This window comes from Poecilia mexicana, unplaced genomic scaffold (assembly GCF_051168715.1).
Source record: "Poecilia mexicana isolate PSO_F unplaced genomic scaffold, ASM5116871v1 scaffold_2, whole genome shotgun sequence".
NCBI lineage: Eukaryota > Metazoa > Chordata > Actinopteri > Cyprinodontiformes > Poeciliidae > Poecilia > Poecilia mexicana.
Genome location: NW_028263371.1, coordinates 9212166 through 9234408, shown reverse-complemented (window position 1 = coordinate 9234408; position 22243 = coordinate 9212166). Strand labels below are relative to the sequence as shown.

Sequence of the window (22243 nt, the reverse complement as noted above, 5' to 3'; positions counted from 1 at the left end):
CGAATACTAACGGCAATGATCCTTATAGAGTCAATCACATAAATACAAACAATTACAATAGAATATAGAATTTAAATGCAGTTGTCATTTCCACAACAATAAGGTTCAACTGCCTCTTCTGCTGTGTAAAACACAGAAAAGCATTTCTATTAATGACCACTTTACCTCGCCGCACAACTCGTACTACAACAATCAGCATAGATTTTTTAAGCTATAACTATAACATGCATGACAAGGGACAGATTGAAACGTAAGTAAATGGTAAACACTGTGTCTTATGGTGCACAATCTATATAAGAGCAGATAAAACAGGTGTGTGCTTAACAAGCATTTGATTTCTTCTGCTCGCTTTAGGATAAGACATAGTAGCAGTTCTATTTTTACATTTTGCACATTTTGTATTAAATATTACAACACTTTATGAGGATATTTTTGTTTCACCTGCCTACTTTCCTGTTTGGTAGCTGAAAATTTAGCTCATATGCTCACAGCTGTATTCATTCAAATAGCTGAAAGAACAAAAGGCAAAAGGAAGACATTTAAAAACAGATTTTTATCCACTCTTAGTGGACAAGTTAAGGTAGACGTGGACTGAACAGATTTCTGACCTCCAGTAAAGCTTTGACCTGAAGATAAGTGTTTTAGCTGATTCTCAGTCTCTGTTTATCAGTGTTCAAAGTATTTTTCCTAGACTTCCTGACTCAACGTATGATTGATTATTTGTTTGTAGCAGTGGTGAGGAATCACTGCAAAATAAAAGTTTTGGTTGTTATTTTGAAAGACGAAAAACAAAATGATTAAAGAGCCATAAACGACTACCGTGGTTAGCATTTACCAACTGTAAACAAAAGCGTTTCTGTGTTCTCCCTAAAGAGTGTTGATCCTGATTTCAGCCTTCAACAAATCTGCTAAAATTTTTCAAATCCAAAAAGTTTTGAGCTAAGTTTCTAAATGTCCCTATGTCAATTTTGTCTCTGTGTATTTTGAACTTGGGGTTCAACCTTACATGTTGTTGAGAGCCACATTAAATGTAGGAGGCTGTTGATGTGTGCTTATTTGTTGGAGAAATTGTATACTTAGCTGTACGGCTTTATGATGTGCTGTTTTCTAAACGAGCCTAGAAATCAGACCAGAACAATCACCTGCCTTAGCACAGCATAAATCATTCACCACTGAGGGCAAAAGTGCAGCAATTGCTTGATAAATATACATCTCTGGAAAAAATTAAGAGACCCCTGAACTGAACCCCATTGAAAACCTCATGGTTATAACACCAAACATTGATTTCTGAACTCTTCCTGAGTTAAAACGTTAGTATTGCTGTTTCTAAATGAATATGAAATTGTTTTCTTTGCATTATTTGAGGTCTGAAAGTATTTGACAATTTCTCATTTTCTGCAAGTAGATACTAAAATTTTTACTTGGAATTTCAGAGACATGTTGTCAGCACTTCATGGAGCAAAAGAACGATGTTCGTTTTACTCAAACATATATATATATATATAAAGTAAAATCAGAGAAGCTGAACATTTAAAGTGGTCTCTTCATTTTTTCCAGAGCTGTATATTCTCTGATGGTTATTAAATTTTGCCATTTTTTATTTACTGTCTGTTTTTTTGTTTGTTTTTTTTGTCTCCAGGTTTTAATCACCATTTACTGGCTGGGTAGAAGAGCTCAGAGTGATCCTTTCTATGATGGACCTTACCTAAATTTCAAGGCCTTCGAGGGATTATTGGGCACCGCACTATACAAGGTGAATTCCTTTTCGAAGGTGTAATTGTACCTCTGGGCTCTATGACCTGTTGAAGGCTTAGCTGTCAGCGTGTATTGAAATCCTCTTTTACAGTCACTGCTCAGTACATTTGTGAATCCTCCCTGGTATGTGGACTATGCGTGAGGACGGCCACAGACGGCCGAGGGAGCCCGCGCTCTGGTGGGCGGCGAAACCAGCATTGCGTTAAGTCATAAGTGACCTGATCCCTTGACTCAGCTATTTTCATCTTGTTTACAACGCGGCACACATAGTTCACATGTTAAAATAGCCACTTCTTTTCCTCAGAGAGGCATTCCGTCCCTCCCGTCCTGCCCGTGCCAGTGTTGAACTTGGCACCTTGTGTTTCGCGTGGATTTATGGCTTGTGTGTGAGCCCTCTGTAATCCACTTCACTCCAGGGATTTTTTGGTAATAGGAGTTGGTCAGGGCACATTTTGTACATTTAGCCACGTTAATCCAAGTTCAGCGGCTCTTGAGGTTTTGGCCGGGTTTTAATTTGTTGACCTCTATTGTCTGGCAGGATTCGGAAGATTACAGATCAGAAAACCGTCTTTCTCTTTAAATCGCTTGACACGTTTTGGCTTGTTCGGTGCCCTCGTGTTTAAAGAGGCTTTTATGTGTTTGTGTGCAGCGACGTTCTCGTCTTGTAGTAAACACAGTCATTAAGGGTGTGGGGATGAAGTTTGTTTTGACAGAGATGGCAGGAAGGAAGAAATGATGATGTTTTTCGATGCAGATTTCGCCATCCGTCACCCATTATAACTCATTGTATGTTTACAGTAACCACGTCAACACAGACTTTAAAATCTACCTGGGAGATCTCGCGCACCTCCGCCCCTTTACACACTCAAAGGAGCTAAATATTAGAACTGGCACAGTGTCATCTAGATGCGTTGCTGACTGTGTGCTTAGGCATAAAAAAGGTGTTAAGCACCCACGTTATTTCTGCCAGTTTGCATACAATCATTATTGGTTGAAGTACTTCTGAGGCTTTTAATTCTTTATTGTTTGAATCTTTCTTTCTTTCCCTTTCTAGTTTGATATTTGACTACTCTTTCTATTTAATGAAGAGTTAATTTCAAGCAGATGGCTTCCTGCCACTCGCCCCGCTATTAAACAGGGCGCGTTAGTTTTCAGGGCCTTTAGGTTAGCGCTTTGGGAAGAGACAGTCAAAGTCAGCCTGATTTAGTCATTTAAGCCAGTTTAAATGTTGGTTTGTGGTCGTTTGTGTCACTGAGTTCGCACAGATCAATCTTTGTCTTCTCTGGCCATGAACCCTTTGTCCATGAGGGCAGCTTCCAATTTTAGTTGAGTTGGTACGTGTTGATTTTAATAGCAGTGGCTTCTTTCTCACTCAGTACCCTTTCGGTCAACAGGAAAACTTAACGTTAGTCCACTTTATCTGTTCCCACAACATTTTTGATGCATGTTTGGTGCCATAGTCCTATTTGAAGTCCACATTGGTACCAAGTTTTTGTTGTCTGGTTGATTTGAATTGAGGTTGAAGATTTCAGAGGTCTTTGCATGATGCTATGACCACCACACTTGACAGCTAACCCTAACCCTAACCCTAGGCCAAAGGCCAAGTACCTAAATTTGTCTCGTCTACCTGCAAAACTCCACAAAACACTTAGCTCGTCTGAACGGGAAGCTCTTGAAATGGTTCAAAATTTAAAGCAGATGAAATGGGGTTCACAACGGACAGTAACAGAGAAGCTAAATATTTTAACTGGCACCCTATTATCATCAAATGTGTGACCGACTGTGTGTGTTTGTGTGTGCATGAAAGGCTCTGCAGGAATCAAACAGCCAGAAGGGCTCCAGCGTTCGAGACAGCGGTTTTGGAGACAGTTGGTACTCTGAGCGAGAGGAGATCTATTCCCTGAGAGGAGGTGGAGGCGGAAGAGGCGGACACAGGAGGGACGACTCGTTGGACAGTTTGGACTCGCTGGGCTCGAGACCCCACAGCATCTCATCCGACGCCACTCTCAAAGGCAGCAGCGAGGGTACAGTAGACGATTCAAGCCGCTTTCCCTTGCCTTTTTGTGTCGTTCGTCCGCTAAATTGCCTGGGTTTTGCTTTTCAAATCTGTGTTTTACTCTAAATAGTAGTGAGTCACTGAGTCTCTAGATCCATACCTCTCAAACTGTGGTCCGAATACCACTTGCGGTACTCTGACTGTGAACTATTTATAAGTTAATTAGTAATAACATAGAGTGAATACACCCCAAACGGACAAAAATATGCTGTGACCACAGTGCTTTGTGCACTTTGATCTTTGTTTCAAGAGAGCAGTACTCACAGAGGAAGTGCAGTTGAGAATATTTAAAAATAAAAACTCTGAGAAAATGAACCACAAACAAGTGCTGGTGTCTATTTTCCTCTGGATGAAACCAGTAATAGTTACTGTTGTTCTCATTGACTGTTCATTGGCTACTGCAGCCCTTTGAACTGCCTTGTTGTTGAAATTGTGCTATGTGAATAAAATTACCCTACCTTGTCTTTCCTTACTGTTCACAATAGGCTGCAGTCCGATGGCAATGCATCCTTCAGCAATGTCTCCATTCAAGCACTAAAGAAAAATTTTGGGAATGGAGGTTTTTTGTTTTTTGTTTTGCTTGTTTTGCTACCAGACGTAAAAACAGAAAGTTTCTAACTGCAGCTTCAGCAATTATCGGCCATGTTGGATTTGTAGGTTAAATTGATTTACCTATTACCAAACTCTGTCTTTGACTGTTTAGATTTTCAATTCAGAGGGCATTTCTGTCTTGTTTCTTTGTTTGTGTTTGCTTGCTTCACTCTTCCTTTCTTACTCTTTTTCTCTCTTTCTCTCATTTTTTGTTTTTTTCTCTCTGTCTTTCTTGCTGCAGCTCTTGTACTGTTTTAAAAGGTTTGGATTAGGTGGAACTTGGAACACCTAATATTTCGTGAGGTAATATTTATTTTCTTAAAAGCTAAAGAACCGCTGGTCTAGACCTTCTTATCTTGTGTGTTTGCCTCAATATTTCAAATCCATTTCATCTGTCTGGACGTTCAAATATTTGTGAACTGGGAAGACCCGCCGTCTTGAAAAGCTGACTCCCATTTGTGAAAACAAACGTCTATTGCCATCTAGTGGTAGGCTTGTGGAAGTTTTTTTTTTTTTTTGTAGAATATCAAAGTACAAAACTTTGACACACTGATGTAAAACGGATTCTCTGGTAATGGACGTTTGGGCGACCCAGCGGTTCTTTTGTGTAACTGGGAGCAGTGAGACATTCCACAGCCGTCCACAGCAGCTTGTAAATGAAGAGGCCTCTGTTCCCCACCCTGCACCCCTCAGTTACTCCTACAAAGTCACTCCAAAACACACACACACACAAACCTCACTCTTTTCTGGCTTTGTTTGTCTTCTTCTCTTTTCCCTCCTTCTGTTTTGCACCAGTTCTTGATCCTGTCCTGGTTCTCTGTCCAGGTTGTTGCAGCGACATCGAGGCAGACTCCATCTTCAGGATGGCTGACAAGAACAGCCTCAGCTACCGCAGGTCACTAGTCATCACGCCTAAAGCCAGCGCCCAGTTTAACCAGTTCCTGCCCACTAAGGACAAGCAGTCGGGCTACGTGCCGGCTCCGCTGAGGAAGAAACGGGCTGAGCGAAACGAGGACAGCCGGCGTAGCTGGGCCAGCTCCAGCTACGGAGAAGATGAAGCCACGCTCACCAGGTACATCGTTTTTTTTACACTTAAAGGTGCTGTTCCTTATTTAGTTCATGTTGGTGAAATATTTGGCTTGTTTAGTTGCCAAAAGTTCACAAAAGTGTGAGCATGGTTGCTTGTGTTTTTAATTTTTATGCTGTGGGATGACGATCTTAGTCAAGAAGGGATTTCCGCTCCTGGCTATGGCAGCAGCCATGTCACCCAGAGCGCCTTACCATCATCAGCTCAACCCCGCTGGGAATATGGTTCAGGGAGCGGAAGCGACACGGACCCAGACCGACCCGACCCCGATCTCGTCCTGGACGATCTGGCAAGCAGACGATTCCACAGTCCCTCCCCTGCTCCTCCCACCAACTTTGCCGTGCCCGTCAGCCCCTCAGCAAGGGGACGGGGGGTTTGGGGTAAAGGCGGCCCCTGGCCCAAGGTCACTGTTTCCCCCACTCAGCTATACGTGACCTGCGACAGGTCAGAGAACATGAAGATGCAGTGTGGATGTGCCTGTGTGATGAGAGATAAAAACCCAATGCTCATCTTCCTCTCAGTTTGCATGGTTTATTGCAGCCATGAGCAACAAAGTATTCTGCCTCTAACACAGCTTCAAACACTTCCGTTTGATGGAGTTTTTGGGGAGAGTGATTTACAGATTCAAGCTGCAGTAAAACCATGTTTGTTCTTTCTAAAGAAAAAAAAAATGTGGGCTTTGAGTTGGAATTTGATTTTTTTTTTTTTTTTTGTGGCATAGGACCTAAAATTGGTTTCTCAGTTTGCCTTGAGTTTGCTTGGGTTTCCTAATCCTTACATCATTTGGTTTGAGGCTGCTGTGCTTTTTTTTTTTTTTTTTGCGTGGCTTTTGTGAGCTTGGTTCCTGCAACGAGTGATTTTTAATTTGGCACTTGTGGTTGGCTGTCTCCTTTGAGCAGCAGAAGCAGGAAAACGCAGTCCCTTGACCGCAGCCGCGTGAGGGTGGACCACCGGCGGGGCGTGTGCTCCGACAGCCTGTTCAGGTACACGTGCGATGATTCTGAAGAGGATGATGATGATGAGGTGGGCTATGCCGATCCTGTCCAGGACGATCTCTATGCCCGTAAGATAGGCGCCAAACCGCAGCGGGCGAGCAGCGTGTCTTATAACAAGTTCTTACCAAAGTTCTGGACGCCCGAAGAAGACGTTCATGTACAGAAGATCAAACTGGGCTCTCAGAGGAGGCCCTGGTACAAGGAGATGCAAGGCTTCAGGTGTGTGAGGGGGGCTGACGGTGTGTGTCGCATTACTGGGGACCAAAATGCAACAGGGAATCGTAACATGTTAGCTACACCTCGGCTTACCCAACGCTTTGCAAGAGCATTCATACTTCTTGAACTTTTTCCACATTTTCCTGTACGACCGTAAACTTTTGGTGTATAATAAAATAAAGATTGTGTGGTTGGGTTTACTTTTGGCCCACTTTACTCTGATACACCTGAATAAAATCTAATTAAACCACCTAATCAGTACACAGCAGGGGTGTCATAACCAAACTGTGGGAAGAGCTGGTAGTGATAGAATGTGAAAACGGATAAAAACTGTTTTTGATTTGACTGATGAAATAATATTTAAGTACACAACTGTTATCTTGAAGGCTCTAAAGTCCAGAAGGCCACATGAGAACTTATGGTGGACCTGATTTGGCCCGCAGTTCTTGAGTTTGACACATATACCATTGAGTATGGTGCAGCGAACACGACAACCCAGAGTGCAGCATCTGTATTCCTCCCCTTGTTGCACCCAATCTCCTCCTAACTCCAGCACCATCTCCACAGTGAAACATGGTGGTGGCAATATCATGCTGTGGGAATACTTTTCCGGTCAGAGTCGGCGTGACAAAAAGTGACAAAGTTCAAGGGGTATGACGACTTTAGCGAGGTGTAAGTCACACTGCTGTTTGTTTTCTTCTTGCTTAGTTTCCTTTAACTAACTGCATGCTAATATAAAAAATATTTTTAATTTATTTAACAGCGCATTTCTTTGCAGTACGACTTCCCAAACTCCTATGAGTCCTGCTTTTATCCTGCGATCGATCGGACGCCCTCTGCTCTGTTCTAACCTCCTCTGTCCCTCTCTCTTCCTGCTCTTCTCGGCTGTAGCCGTCAGCGGTCCGGCTCTTCGTCCGACGACTCAGAGGGCGGCATTGGTCCTTGGTTCTCCTCCGCTCCCCCTTCTTCTGCAACCTCCCCCTCTCGCTCCCACAAACACAAGACCCCGGCTCAAACCACCCTTGTTGTCGGGAAAAGGTCGATACAGCTGCACGACGGTGACGATGCGAGTTCGCTTTAAAGCATCGCATTTTAAATGAACACTACTCCATATGGGGCTGAACTGATTTAAGCTGCTTTCTAATCGACTAATAAAGTAGTTGAGCCGCTGGGGTTGCCTTAACGAGCTCTAACAAGGAGTTTGCTACCCCTTTTTTTGGAAATGAGCTGTATTTAAATTTATTACAGCTTCTACCCAGTTTTGCAATCAACTTGCATTGGTATTATTTCGCAGCTGTGTGCATTTACGAGTAACAACCTCATTTTATCAGCATCTGTTTGAATCAAATGTCCCCTTTCCACCTTTTCTTGCACCTCGATCCAGGTCCCATGCATGCGCTCATCATCTCTCTATCCTTTTCTCTCCTTCTGCTCACCCTGCAGTACTCATGTCCAAGCACACCCTCCCCCACAGCTCCCCAAGATAGAGCCCCCTATTTTAGAGATCCCTCCTCTGGTGTTTGCCCCCGTGGACCCCGCCTCAGGTCCCAGACTGGTCAAAGGTGAGAAGTGGCCTCTTCTGGGGCGCGAAGACCCCAGAGAGCCACCGGACCCCATTGACTATGAAAGCATTGACCCGGACTTGGAGAACGATGACATGTTCGCCAGGCGGACCCTGTCGTTTCAGTCCAACGCAGACCTGGCCGCGTTCAAGACTCGGCTCCCCGCCAAGCGCAGACTCCACTCATCTGAGCCGCAGCTCAATATCGTCACACGGCAACACCTTCGCGGAGACGCAGAGGGAGACGATTTTCCAGACATTGAGCGGGACGATGTCGTTTATCGCAGGGAGAAAACCCAGAGGCAGCGAGCGCTTTCGGGAGCCCCAGACAACTATGCCCCCATGCACGTCCCGGAGCCCTGGGCCCTCCCTGCTGATCTCAAAGCCAGACTCCTCTGCGCCCCCTGCCCTCTGACTCGGGAAGCGGCCGCGGCTGAGCAGGATCAAGCTAAGAATGAGCTCCAGCCAGAAAAGGATGACATGCTGGTTCGGAAGCTGCGAGATTGTTCCGATCAGAGTCAGCAGAGAGGCCCATTGGCCGGTCGCACGACTCCCTCCGTGCCTTCCTCCTGTAGCAAAGGCGACCTGCAGAGGTGGCAGGCAATCAGGGAAGCCTCTCAGCTAAGATACAAGAGGAAGCTTTTATTGGAGAGACTAGTGGCTCTGAAGGTGTAGAAGCAGATGGATGTGAAACTTCTGATCCGTGTACCATTTACCGCCCCTGTGTCGGATGACACACGAGTCCTGATGGATGTGGAGTCGGTCTGAGGTTGAACTTTTGTCCAGTCACGCTCTTGTTTAGAATGAAACGCTGCTTCTTCTTTTTTTTCACTGGGTCACTTTAAAACATGTTGCTGTAAGCCACATAGAAGGAGATATACTGACATTTGCTGTATAAAAAGTCTATTTAGTTCTTGACATATTCTGGTATCACGTTGTCACTGTTTGGTGGCTTTGAGTGAAAATACAGTCTGATGGTATTTACACGAGAAGGTTGAAACGAAAAGACAAAATAATCTAATTGGTTAAATTGCACCATATTATTGCTGTTGTAATTGCTATTGGTTATAATGCAATAATACGCTTTTTGCATTTTTCTTTTGACACATTGACATAAGCAAAAAATACAGTACTAAATACCAGCTACATTTAGCTAATTTTTTTCAAGTTAATAATAATTTGTGCTTATTGCCCAGAATAGTGTGTGTGTTTGTCGTTTGGCTCCTTATAGAGTAGCAGGAATGGATCTAACTTACATCAGCTGTGTAATTAGTTTGGCAATCAACTCATAGGCAATAATGCAGTATTTTTCCAATAATTTAAGAAAGTTTTAGGTCCTTCAGAATAATTACATTTTGTCAATAATTAAGTTGATTTAGTTATTACTTTATTGTTGTAGCTCCAAGAAACAGTGCTTTTATGCATTGTACGACTGTCCACTGCAGTGATCACGTTTAAAATGAGTTTTTAATTCTGAACCAAAGAGGTAATAACTTTTTGTTTTGTTACTGGCAATATAGCAGTTTATTATTGGATATTAAAAACTTTATTACATTATTGAAAAGGTATTTGTGTGACTAGCTTTATTATATTTGGAATGGCAAAAATGATCACTTTTTTTGCTGTTATTTTGTTTTTGACAGTGAGCTTCTCATAGCTTACCTGTAGTTTTAAAATATCATAAGAGACTGACTTTGTGGCTTTTTGGGGCAGAAAATATTTACACTGACACAGATGTCTTGTTAGCGTAGTCCTCTTTCAGCCAGCTGACCAGCAGTGTGGAGTAATGGCATCTTGTTAAAAGGGTTTTAAACCAAAGCAATGATAATGATGGAATATTTTTTTAAACATTTGTCTTCCTTGCCCATGAGTAGTTTCAATTTTGTTTCCTCTTATATTGAGAATTAATATTTTATTTTTCTGAAAATGGTTGCAGTTCAGAGGTGCATGTTGTTTACCTTCAGGGTGAACTCCCCGGTTGTGCAGCAAACTTACTGCTCCTGCGTGTGTGGGTGTGGTTCATGAACAAAACCCCCCAAAACTTCTCCTTGACAGGAAAGGATTTCATGACAAAAAACTGGTCCCATACATTTTCATCTTTAGTTTGTTTTCTTGAAAGTCTGAATTTGCCTGTAAATTGTAAATCCATATATTTCTGCTCAATAAAATAAAAGAAACAACTTCATGACTTTGCTTTGGAACCAGTTGAATAACTCCCCGAGCCGTGAATCTGACCCCGAGTTCAGCTGAAAAGAGCATCACGCCAACATGTGAAACTCGAAGCGCAGCAGCAAGACAGGGCAGATGCAAACTACAGCAGCCCAGACTGCAACAAGTCAGGCAGTTTAATGTGCGCCAACAGGGGGTAAAGAAATCCCCCACCTCTCTGAAAGTGCATGTGACGTGTGCGCTCTCTTCGTGAGCAGAACTCAAAGTTTTCACCACAGGCTGGGGGTACAATGCACCCATTTAAGCTGAGTCAAGCTCATCTGGATTTACTTCGCTGCCATGTGTGAAGTTACGCTTGCATCATGGAGTCTGTGGACAGGATGTGTTGCTTAGAGGGAAATCCAAACACATCTCTATTAAGTAAGAAGCTCCATACAGTAGAGTCAGTTTTGGTTCTTGTATGAATGGAGCTTAGGAAGCTTTCTCCACTCCACTAAAGCCTTTTAAAATGCAGGAAATTATCTGAGATTATGGGGTGTGATTAAATATTCCATAGAGTTTTGCACAAAGCACACTGGCAAGCCTGTGTTTTTTTGTTTTGTTTTGTTTTGTTTTTTTCTCAGGGGAATGAGGGTTCATACAGAAAAAGCAATCCATTGCAATAGAAAACTTTCATAGGGCAGACTTGACAGATAAGTAATATTTTTTACTTGGTGTTCCCATGCCTCTCTTTTTTTAATGCTTCCCTGGGCAACTGCCCATATAATTCATACTGTCAAGTCAGCTATTTCACTCTTTATCTTCTGCAGGCAGGCAGCTGCAAATTTTAGACTTTGGCAAGCGGAGTCATGTTTGTGTTTGGTTTAAATACAAATGAGTTTTAATAAGAGTCTCCACCTGGCCTCCAGCTCTTGACCGGAGTACTGTCAGTCTCACTGTGGGGGGAAAAAAAAGAAAAAAAAACAGCCTACAGAAATGTGACCTTTGTTGTCTATGATTCTCTCCGGTTCCCCCAGACAGCAGGAAACGCAGGAAAGTTCTGATGGGTGAGTTGACGCGGACGCCCAGAAATGTGGCATGTTTTGGATTTGCTCGGACCTCTGTCCAGTCACACCCTGCCTCTTGGTCTGCTGCTCTCACTGTTGTTTGCTGCTAACTTTTGACATGCAATATTAAACACAGGGGCGAGTCCAGGGTGGGAGGGTGGGGATGAGGGGCTGCAGAAAGCTCTTTCTTAAAATTACATAAAAAAAATATATATATATAAAAAAACTGCAGTGTGACCGTTATGACTGGTTAGAGGTCTGAAATCTTTGTGTGACATCTTTAAAGGGAGTTTTTTTTTTGTCAACTGTGACCCTTTGGAGACTTTTGTTGCATGACGGTGGGGATGGCAGTCGTAAATTTTATTAACCCACTAATTTTTTATAACCTGTTTTATTTTTTTTCCTGGCTGGTCTTTGTGGTGTGGATACTAACTCCCTAACATGAAAGTCTAACATGATTTCCAGTATTTGCAGATATGGCGGTATGGTAAGAGACGATGCATGCGTAAAATGTTTTTAGTTGAAACTTACGAAGTATGTTTTGTTTTTTGTTTTTTTTGTTTGAAGATTTAACAATTCAAAGAAGGTGACTCTTTATTTTCTACTATTTTCTCCACTTTTATCGTCCCTCAGGAGCAAATCAACAAGCGACATCCAGGTGGACCCGTCAATCATCCGGCAGAATCGCTTCGAGGAGCTTCAGAAGTACAGAGAACAGATTAAAGAGAGCGAGGATAAGTGGCAGGATGTGAGTATGTTTGATATGGGCACTGGATTTTACTTAGGATTATCCAAGTGAAAGGGGTTTAAAACTGAAGTACAGTGAACTTCAGATTTTTTTTTATTATTATTATTTTCTTTAAATCACTTTCCTCCCATTTCCCTAATTACTAGCTTCAATAAAATACACTGAAGCTGGTAATTATAATGTGACAGAATGTGAAAAGGGCACTGTCTAGCACACGCCTGCGGCCATCTTTCCCATAAGTTTTCTGCATAATCAAGGCAGACAGGAAAGATGTTTGCTTCTGGCAGAGATAACGCTGAAGTGAAAGACGAGCGCATGATCTGTGAGATTAGACTCGCAGCTGCCGGCTGAAATCAGAGCCGTTTGGATTGAAGTCAAAGAGGCAGGAACTGGTTGGTGCGGTGCTGCCCTCTGGCTATTCACTGTTCTCATTGGCAAATGTCCCTGCTGGCAAGAACAACCCCAACAACAGATTCAATATGAAATATTGCTATGATGTAATAACGATGGGGAAGTTACAGAAAATTACTTCATTTTAATAAAAGAACAGCGTTTTCTTGAAAATGATGACAATTATGTACCTGTTTTGTCACTTACTTAATGAGTAATAAAACGCCTATTACGTGACAGATGTCTTTATGTTCTCTCTGTTGTACCTGCCTGCTGTCTGATTGATGTCACTGCGAAGTAATGGAGTCCTGAAGCTGCATTTAGGTCACACAGTCCCCAAACCACAGGGGAAGCGAGTCGGGAGGAGCTTCAGGCTCACAAATAGAACACCTTCAAATGAAGCCCTGTTTCTTTTTTTTTCCTGTTTCTCTCTTTTTTTTTTTTTTTCTTCCCCAACTTCTCCATCACACCCCCTAGCTGTCCACGACAGTCTGTCGCTTTAATCCAAACCTCGAGCTTCGATGTGTTAAAGATGCGGCGCATTAGGTGAACTTGGATATCTTTTCTCCGCAGGACTTGAGCAAATGGAAAAACCGGCGCCGGAGCGTGAACTCTGACATAGTGAAGAAGAAGGAGGAGCGGGAAAAGATAGAGCAGATCACGTACGGCAGCGACGGCAGGTCCAAGTCCTTCAAGGAGATCCAAGGCGAGAGGTGAGCAAAAAAAGGGGGAGGGGGAGGAGGGAAGCACACCTGATCAGTGTAGAGCATCAGGGTGGTTGTGGTGCTTGATGAGTTTGTTCTTCTTTTGCACCTTTTTACCCTCAGAGGAGGGATGCTTTACTAAGGTAATAAAGGGTAAAAATGTTATTCTGTGTTGTTGTAGAGAAACTGCACGGTTGTCTTCAGTGTGTAAATGAGAATCAGTTTATTATGCCTCATCTCTTTGCATCATACCCACCGCCTCATCTTTAATGTTGCACATTGCCCTCCCTTCCCACTCCCTACCCTCACCTTTCTCTTCCTCCCTTCCACCCGCAGAGAAACTAAAAAAAAGCACAGCATCGGCAGCCGCCTGTCGTCTCTCTCCTACTTGGATGACGACGACGACAACTTATTTGAGAAACCCGTGATTCGCGCGCCGACCCGATCGCTTCCACCCAGAAGCTACACCATCGACGCTCCCTCGTATTCCCCAGAACCCCCCAAGCCCTCTCCGAAAGCCGAGGACCCCCCGGTTGCTTCCCCACGGACTCGCAGACTGCCTTCGCCTCCCACTCCGCAGGAAACCGTGGATGGTCCTGCAGCCAGAAACTCCATCACCACCACCACCACCACCAGCAACCAGTCTCCAGCAGCTGCATCCTATCAGAAGAGTCCAGCGGAGGAACGCGAGGCCATAAAATACACAGAGAAGACTACGAGGGACGTAGCCCCCCGCTCCTCCTTCGCCTCCACCCAGAAGGAGCTCGAGCCAAGGTCCTCATTGTTGGGAGCGCCGACTGGGGTGGAGGCCCCCTCCTCCAGCTCTCCGGACAGACAACCACAGTCGAGCTCGATGGAACCCAAGCCTCCCGCCGTGTCTCGGGTTTCCGCCTCCCTCCCCAGGAGCTACCAGAGATCGGATAGCGCGCGGCTAACCTCGGTCGTCACTCCGAGGCCCTTTGGGACCCAGCCGTCCCGCATCTCCTCTCTTTCCAGAGCTCACACGGTAAGTGCAGCAAACCGTGTACCAGGCACACAGAGGTGCGCCTCAGTAAATGAGTACTGCGCTGAGTAGATTACCTGTTACGTAGATTCATTACACAAAGAGGGTTTAGTTCTGCTCATTTTGATGACTCTGGCTTACAACTAATGAGGACACAAAATTGAGTTTCTCTGACAAATGTTCTTTTGCGTGTGAAAATAGGTTTTGGAAAAAGACGAATGTTTATAGTCATGCTGAGAGTAATTAATGAAAAGTTGAGTGGAAGAAAACAGCCTTGTGGTAATAGAAGTACAAGCAGCAGAGATAATAAAACAGCAAAACGTGCTCAGGGTACGCTAGGAAGGTGAAGGAGGCCGGACTCAACAACGTGGATGAGGTGAAGACGGTTATTAGACCTGTGATTCCTTCCCGCCTCAGACATCGTATCTCTGGCTTTAGCTCTAGCTATCTTCAACTTTGATCATCTAGAGCTACTGATCAACTCTTTATGTTCTAATCCTCGACAGACGGACGAATCCCACAAGGGTGTCAACGGCAACGTCGATGTTTCTAAGAAGGCGTCTGTGCCGAGCCGGTATCATCAGTACATGACCTCAGAGGACGAGGCTCAGTCCAGTTCTGCACACAGCAGCGATGACGAGGAAGAGGAGGAGGAAGAGGAAGAGGAGAGCGCCGCAGCGAAGGGCCTGTCCTCGACTCAGAGCATCAGGTCTCTCCCGTCTCCTGTCAAGAGTGACGTCTCAGTCAGTCCTGCTCCTGGCAAAGAAACCAGCAAGGTACTGGGATTTCTTCTTCTGGTGATATCAGAAAAGGAAAACTCTGCTTCAGAATGATGGTGTTAACAAAGATGTATTTTTATTTTGTTCGTTTTATAATAAAAATTCAATGAAACTAAATTCAGTTTATCTTCAGTTTGTTTGCTGACTAAAATGGAGCAACAAACGATTATGTCAGAAGCTTTTCTGGCCAAATTAAAAAAATAAAAAATAAAGACATAATCTGAAAGATAGTCCATATTCTTATTAAACACCTGCTGTTGTGTGATTTCCAGGAGGATTTCTGTGAGATGCGAATCAGCCTGAACCAGAAACCCAACAGCAGCCGAGACTTTGGCTTCCAGGCTGCCTGGGACTCGACGGGAGCTCGGGTCACGTCCATCCAGCCAGGTGACCCAACACAGCTGAGCTCGAACCCGAACCTTTCACATGAAAAGTCACCCATGCAGTGTTTGCATGTTATTCACAGTAACACATGGTAATACCGAACACTGGTGCTTTGGCTCCGTTTCATCTCACCTTTTAAGCGCTGCCTGTTAGCCGTTAGCAGGTTTTCGAGTCCACTGCAGTTGTGATGCCAGAACCTTATGTAGGGCAGCGTCTATATGGGTCAGATCTGCTGGGTCTGAGCCTCTCTTTTCTGCTGCAGCTCCCCACCAGCGCATGAACAGTAGGACGTGTATTTTAAGCTATACTGACATCTCGCATCAATTCATGAAGCCTGCCCCAAACTTTTCTTTATACAAACTTAATTCTGTTTATGCAGCTTTTTTAAGTTTTCACCTACATTATCTTGTTGTTGTTGTTGTTGTTGTTGTTGTTTTTTTCTGTTTAAAAGAATCACCTTTAGCGACGTACATGAGTTTGTTGCTGTTTGTTTGAAAGAAAAGAAAAGGCCTAATAACAGTAACAGATCTACATTTTTCCAGTTGGGCGGAAAAATGTCCGTGTTAGAAAATATTTGCTTTTACCAAAATTATTGTTCTGTTTTCGTCGGTTACATTTCTCTCAGTCATTTTTCAAAAACAGAAAAACAACATCCCATTTTGGTCATGACAACTCAGTCTGTCGCTAAACAGACAAATGTTTTAAAAATTTGAAACAACTGGGTAGGAGTTTATGTTGCCGCCACGCACGATGAAGAAAATCGTAATTGCGGTGAAAAGAAATCTGGGCAAAGAAAGGACAAGTCTCCATAGCAACCGTAAGATGCTATCCACAGCACCTGCTAACTGGGTGTTTGGGAGTGTCGGTAAAAGCCCACAATGTTCGACCATCACAAACAAAAATGTGGAGTTTGCTCATTTCTACTGGGTATTTTAACTGTGCGCTTTGCACCCGCTGTTCAGTTCTCGTAGTTGAAGATGCTTCTTTTGTTTACTGATGTTTGAAGCCCTAGACCAGAAGAACTGGAAAAGCTGGGACTGCTCTGATGTCGGTTCTAAAAACGTTCCTTCTTCTAATAAGCCCGTTCTCCCTGTAACTTTCAGGTAGCTCGGCCGAGATGTGCCAGCTGCAGGCCGGGGACGAAGTGCTGACGGTGAACGGGCTCCAGGTGGCACAAATGAGTTACGAGCAGTGGAAGTCCAGCTTGGAGGAGGCTCTGCAGAAGGGCAGCCTGGTCATGGATGTGCGCCGTCATGGCCAGCACAGTGAGTCATCTCCGCTGTATGCATGTGCGTGTGTGCGTGTGTGTGTGTGTGTGTGTTTGTTTGTTTGACTGCTGTGAGAGCAAAGAGACTGAACACGAAGGAAAGGTTCAAGGGTTACTCTCCTGCACTGACAATGCTGCTTAATCTCTGGGTGTCGCTAAACAGTTTTGACACTTTAAATTGGTCCGTAAACTATTGTGAAGTCACCCATGAATGATATCATGACAGCTAAATGGCGAAGGACCTGTTGAGGGAGGGCTGGGTGTGTTCTCACCTCTGTGGTATATTTTCTCCCCCCCTCCCCCCCTTTTTTTAATTGGCTGGTTAAAAATGTTCATGTTCCATCTTTTTTTCCTGGTCATTGTTCTCTTTGCTGTCCTTTTTTTTAGTATCTATAAAACATTTTCCTTTGGAGAGTTAACCCTGTACTGTTTGTCTTTGCAGTCTTTCACTTATATCAGTGTCACCTCAGAACAGAACTAAACTACGCAGTCACTGAAACTAACATAAACGACTTGTCGAATAGTTTAGCAAAGCCAATTTATCTAGTAAAAGCCTATTAATAAATCAGTTTGAGTTTATGACCTCTTTGGGCTGCATGGCTGGGGAAGGTGGTTTCTCTGTCGCCCCCTGCTGTTCTCTACAATAACACCATAACGGCACCTCTTGGTCCCCTGCTTTATAGTGGTGGTGTGTGTGTGTGTACATTCTGCCTCCGGATGTCGGGGTTCACATTGACAGAGTCACGGACTCACATACACTTACATGCACAGATCTTGGGTTTATCTTCAAGCACACCATCTATTTTTTTTTTCTGCCATTGCATTTACTGCATGCAGACTGGGACAGAGATCAACCTTCCCTGCCATTTAAAAGCCATAAGACCATCAATCTGACCAGTACGGATCATCCGATACTTCTAGGTCCTCCTGAGACAAAGACCGCCAACTCCAGCCTGGATTTCACTTCCCGTACCGTCACAGAATCGGTGCTGGCTAAAGAGGCCCCCACTCTGGTGGTAAGTGTTGATATCCACTCGGTTGACGTGAATTTAAGCCGTTTTTATTCCAGTGTTATCTACGAATGCAGTGACCACAGTTTTGCTGCCAGTCTTCAATCTGGCAATTTGGCCAGTGCTAGCTTTAGCTGCAACCGATTTCTCTGTCATTACTATAATTAACCAAATTTTTAACATTTTCTCTAGCCTTCCAGCTGATTGGTCAGTCATGGTCAGGGTAGATGTCACATGACTGCAGACATAAATAAAGACAAAGTAAAATCGGTTTACATTTTAAGTTGTCTTTAGCATAAGAGTTAGCATTACTAACTATCAAATCTAGTCTCTGTGTGCATAGATTGCCAGTTTCCATATCCAGCATGTTTTGTTACAGAAGGCAAAATCCTGAGAGGCTAAAACAAAGCAACTGTGATAATCTATTAAGTCTTATTGTTATCCGCTGAAATGCTTGCTCTCTCTGACTCTCTCGTAACCTAAATTTTGCCTCAATATGTTTTTTTTTTAATAACTTCTTACATTTCTGTCCTCACTGATTCTGAAAATGGCCAACAATGACAAATTTGTTAACACTTAGCTATGATGCGTTCATTGAATCGAAAGAAATATGATTTTTGAATTTCCAGCCGGCTGGTCACCTATCAGGATCAGTGGACCTGAAACTTGCTTAGCGTTTTCTGTGTTTTCCTGTTTTTTTTACTTCATTAAGTGACGCTTTAATGACCTTAAGCCTTTCTCTGCAGGATGTGGCTTCAAACAGAGTTAATGGGGACTTCCAAGACCAACCAGTGACCATGAGGAACAAAGGTAAAGAGCTGTGCTAAAAGTTGGAAAGGTTATGGAACTGATCTCTGAGATTATTTCTGACCATAGCAAAGACGTGGAAAATAAACAAACCTTAAACAGAGATGTCATTTATGACTGTGTGCTGGAAATAGAACGGACAAATTTGTTGGTAAACCTTGTAAAGATATAAAAAAAGCCTTTAAATAGGTTCACTTTTTCCACAAAGTCCTTCTACAAAAAGGTAGGAAAATGCTACCTTTAATTTGTGTGCTTTTATTCAGAGGGAAATAATCCCATTTTGATTAATAATTGTTTTTAACAAGGTTGCACAGTTATTGATGGCCTGGAATGTTATTTTTTTATGAATGTCCCTGTTGCCAGTTGCACAGTGCTGAGTTTTCAATAAGATGGAGCTGACTGACAGACCTTTGACCCTTCCTGTTTACCCAGGCTTTCTTTCTAGACCATTTTAGAGTCTTGGGTCCTTTCTTAGTGGATAAGGTAAAAGGATTAGGATTGAGTCAGGTTTGATTTGGCCCTGTCATTCCGGTTGTTATCCTGTAGAAAGACACGTTAGGAGTAAAGCTTCACTTTTCCAGCAGAAAACACCAAATCTTTTGCATTCCCAGTGTTTGTCATCCTTTGAAACAGAAATAGGTGCACAGCATCATGTTATTTATGTTTCAATCTTAATTTCATTCCTTTTTAGGTGGCAATAATTGTGCTATCTGTAACTTTTTTTTAAATGCAGTTTGTTCAATTTTTTCCCCCACTGAATGAACACACCCAAACCAAAGGTTGAGTGTTTCCAGATTATTCAGTATGAAATTACCCTTTACATAGAGTACCAACAAATCTGTGTCCATCTGTAAGTGCACTCTTCTCAGGTTAAACTAATTTCTCTCTTCTGCTGTGTCTCACTTAACCCTGTTTTCCGTTTCTCACATAGAGTCAGAACCAATATCTTTGAAAAACTTAAAACGGAGGTCAGAGTTTTTTGAACAAGGTAAAAGTCAAAGAGAAGAAGCGACTGAAAGGGATGAATGTGGTTCCTAATGCTGACTCTGACTTCTCTGCGTATCCCGATGGCCGATCTCTCTGCGCTTTTTATCTGTCTGAATTCCAAGTCGGAGCTGCATGTCTTCTTGTCCGTCTCAGACTTTCTTTCTGTTTATAAAAATGGGACCCTGTTCCCAAGGTTCCTTTTTTTTTATTTTTTATTTTTTTCCCTTTTTCTTGTCTAGTGTCAAAGCTTAACCCTTGTGCTGTGCCCCTTCCCTCCCTCAGGTGGCTCAGGGCCCAGTGTCAGTGCGCTGGTCTTCCTCTGTGGTAAACAGGGTTCATTGTGTGCAGTTGAAGTCCTCACCCTTGCTCGGTACAACTTGGGATTTTGACATGAAACCTGAACAGCTTAATAATATTCTTGTCCAACTTGACGCCCTCTAAAACATAATTTAAAAAAAATGAACGTAAGCTACATTTTGAAGCAGTGTGTGCTGGTCCTAAAGCTCTGCAGCATGTCAGCATCCCAACATGCCAACCACAAAAGCACATCCCTTGAATCCTGTTGCATTTGTGGAATTGCACAGATTAGCGCATTGCTCCACTCTTCATGGAGTTTTAGGTATTCCTGACATGCACGTACCGAAGAGTCTGTCTGCCTTTCAGGCTGCCTGTCTGCTGCTGCTCCTCCTGTTGTTGCTGCTGCTGCTGCATGCATATCGCTGATTAAATCTTCTTTGATCATGTTTATTGATTTTCCTCTCAGAAATACTGAGGTGCAAATGTCAATAAGTTTGTGATCTGCCACGAAGAGACCAGATGAATCCTAATAAGTGGAAATTGACCTGTGGTTCCCTGAGGCTTGGTGAAAACATTAATGACAGTTTTGCTTTGAGTTTTCATTTTTAAAACACACATCAACACTTTTTTTTAAATTGAACTGGAACGTTAACGAGCCATTTTGCCTGGACGTATTCTCGGGCCTCAGGGTTAACTTGTCTGTTTACATGTGCCGCTGCGCCGCTCCGCCCGAGCATGCCTCTCGTACTGACTCAGTGTTATTTCGTTCCCAGGAGGATCGGAGTCTGCGATGCCAGATGTGAGTAGCGTCAGAGGGGAATCTTCTCTTATCTGTGTTGTGTTTATTCGATTGCCATGACAACACCTGTGAAAGCAGGCACTGTGAATCTGTGTCCATGAAGCCCAGGCACACTGTCCTCAACAATACAATTATGCGCCACTTTGTGTTGCTTTGTCTTATCAAACACAGTAGAATCTTTAAAATGTTCTGGTTGCAACACGAGAAGTTGTGAAAATGTTCAAGGCATGCGAATGCTTTTCCAACGCATCTTAAAAAGTCAGTGCTAACGGCTGGAGCTGCCGTCCTGCGGTGCAGTGTGGTCCTAATAATCCCTCTGCGACTGCACTAGAAATGGGTCGCTGCCGCTCCTGATGGCACTCATTGCTGTAACATCTGATTGCTTTACGTTTCAGATTTCATTTGTTTCTGTTGCTGCAGAAAAAAAAGCATCATGTCAACCAATTTTTTTTTTACCTTTAAATGAATGAAATTCATGTTATTTTTTGGCTTTTGGAGATCAAACTTTTTTTTTTTCACCGCCAAAATCGGCTCATTTTGTAGCACGGAGATTTAGCCTTTAAGGAAAGAGAAACAAGACTTCAAACACAGACAGACTTACAGAAATCAAAGTACTTTCTGTTAGAGACACTTGAATTTTAATTTTCCAAGCTGAAAAAAAAATAAAAAATGATGAGCACCACCTGTTTTTAAGGTTAGATGTATAAAGTAGTGACTGTGTTACTTTTTTCTGGTGACCTCCAGATTCCTGTTCCTGCAATCACTCCAGCTTCCTCCAGCCGCTGGTCGTGGAACCCAGAAGAAGAGCGCAAGAGACAAGAGAAATGGCAGAAGGAACAAGAGCTCCTCCTACAGGTTTGTAGGAAAATCACAGTAAATAATCACCTTCATCAACTTTATTAAAGACACAAGTAGGTCCATATGAGAAAAAAAAATAATAATAACCAAAGTTATAAAGTTTATAACTTGGATTTTATTTAATTAGTATATTTTTATGTGTTAGTTTTCTTTGTTAAAATTAAAACTATGATGTTTCAGGTACTGATTGTAACTAAAAAAGAATCTTCAAATGAACAAAAAGCAAAAATTAAACTTAAATTATTAATATGATGTGTTGAAGACAAGAAAGCATTCAAGGACCCAGTAGTATGTGTTGTATATCCACGATAATTAGAGCCTCTCTGAAGCTAGAAGAGACACATTTTTTATAGAGAGGATTTCCTGATGAATCTCAGAGGGTTTCTTGTTTCAGTAGTCTTCACCGCCGTTTGATAAACGACCTGATTTCGAGATGAGCCGGGACTCATCCTGCCAAGGTTTAATAGGTTCTTCAGATCAGGATTCTCTGAACATGAGATATGGGTGACCTCCATATCCACAAGCCTCCCAGCAGGCTGTCTGTCTAAAAGTATTCACACCCCTGTTACGTTTTCACATTTTACAACCACAAACTCTGTGTATTTTGTGTGTCAGACCAACACAGAGTAGTTCATAAATGAGAAGTGGAAGGAAAAAAGTTTTTTTTTTGTTTTTTTTTTTTAATAAATAATAATCTGAAAATTTGGGGGTGCAAATGTATTCAAACCTATTTA

General features: G+C 42.9%; 2 protein-coding genes across 11 annotated transcripts in view; both read left to right on the top strand.

Annotated features, from left to right (window-relative positions):
- Window positions 1–22243, top strand: part of LOC106927836 (LIM domain only protein 7) — a 59688-nt gene that overhangs the window by 30285 nt on the left and 7160 nt on the right. For 6 of the 10 annotated variants that reach the window (XM_015003749.2, XM_088010322.1, XM_088010332.1 and 3 more), the window contains 15 exons: window positions 1640–1753; window positions 3563–3779; window positions 5228–5474; window positions 11447–11476; window positions 12110–12224; window positions 13188–13327; window positions 13655–14324; window positions 14828–15097; window positions 15373–15487; window positions 16588–16749; window positions 17589–17767; window positions 18508–18571; window positions 19500–19556; window positions 20626–20651; window positions 21396–21506. In XM_015003749.2, coding sequence (XP_014859235.2) covers window positions 1640–1753; window positions 3563–3779; window positions 5228–5474; window positions 11447–11476; window positions 12110–12224; window positions 13188–13327; window positions 13655–14324; window positions 14828–15097; window positions 15373–15487; window positions 16588–16749; window positions 17589–17767; window positions 18508–18571; window positions 19500–19556; window positions 20626–20651; window positions 21396–21506 — 2517 coding nt within the window. Of the gene's footprint in view, window positions 1–1639; window positions 1754–3562; window positions 3780–5227; window positions 5475–5624; window positions 5934–6388; window positions 6704–7591; window positions 7739–11446; window positions 11477–12109; window positions 12225–13187; window positions 13328–13654; window positions 14325–14827; window positions 15098–15372; window positions 15488–16587; window positions 16750–17588; window positions 17768–18507; window positions 18572–19499; window positions 19557–20625; window positions 20652–21395; window positions 21507–22243 lie in introns of all 10 variants that reach the window. The other 4 variants (XM_088010347.1, XM_088010337.1, XM_088010330.1 and 1 more) reach the window with 4 other exon arrangements.
- LOC106927896 (LIM domain only protein 7-like) lies at window positions 7777–10446 on the top strand. Its single transcript, XM_015003789.2, has one exon. The coding sequence runs from the start codon at window positions 8094–8096 to the stop codon at window positions 8934–8936; it is 843 nt and encodes a 280-aa protein (XP_014859275.2). The 5' UTR covers window positions 7777–8093; the 3' UTR covers window positions 8937–10446.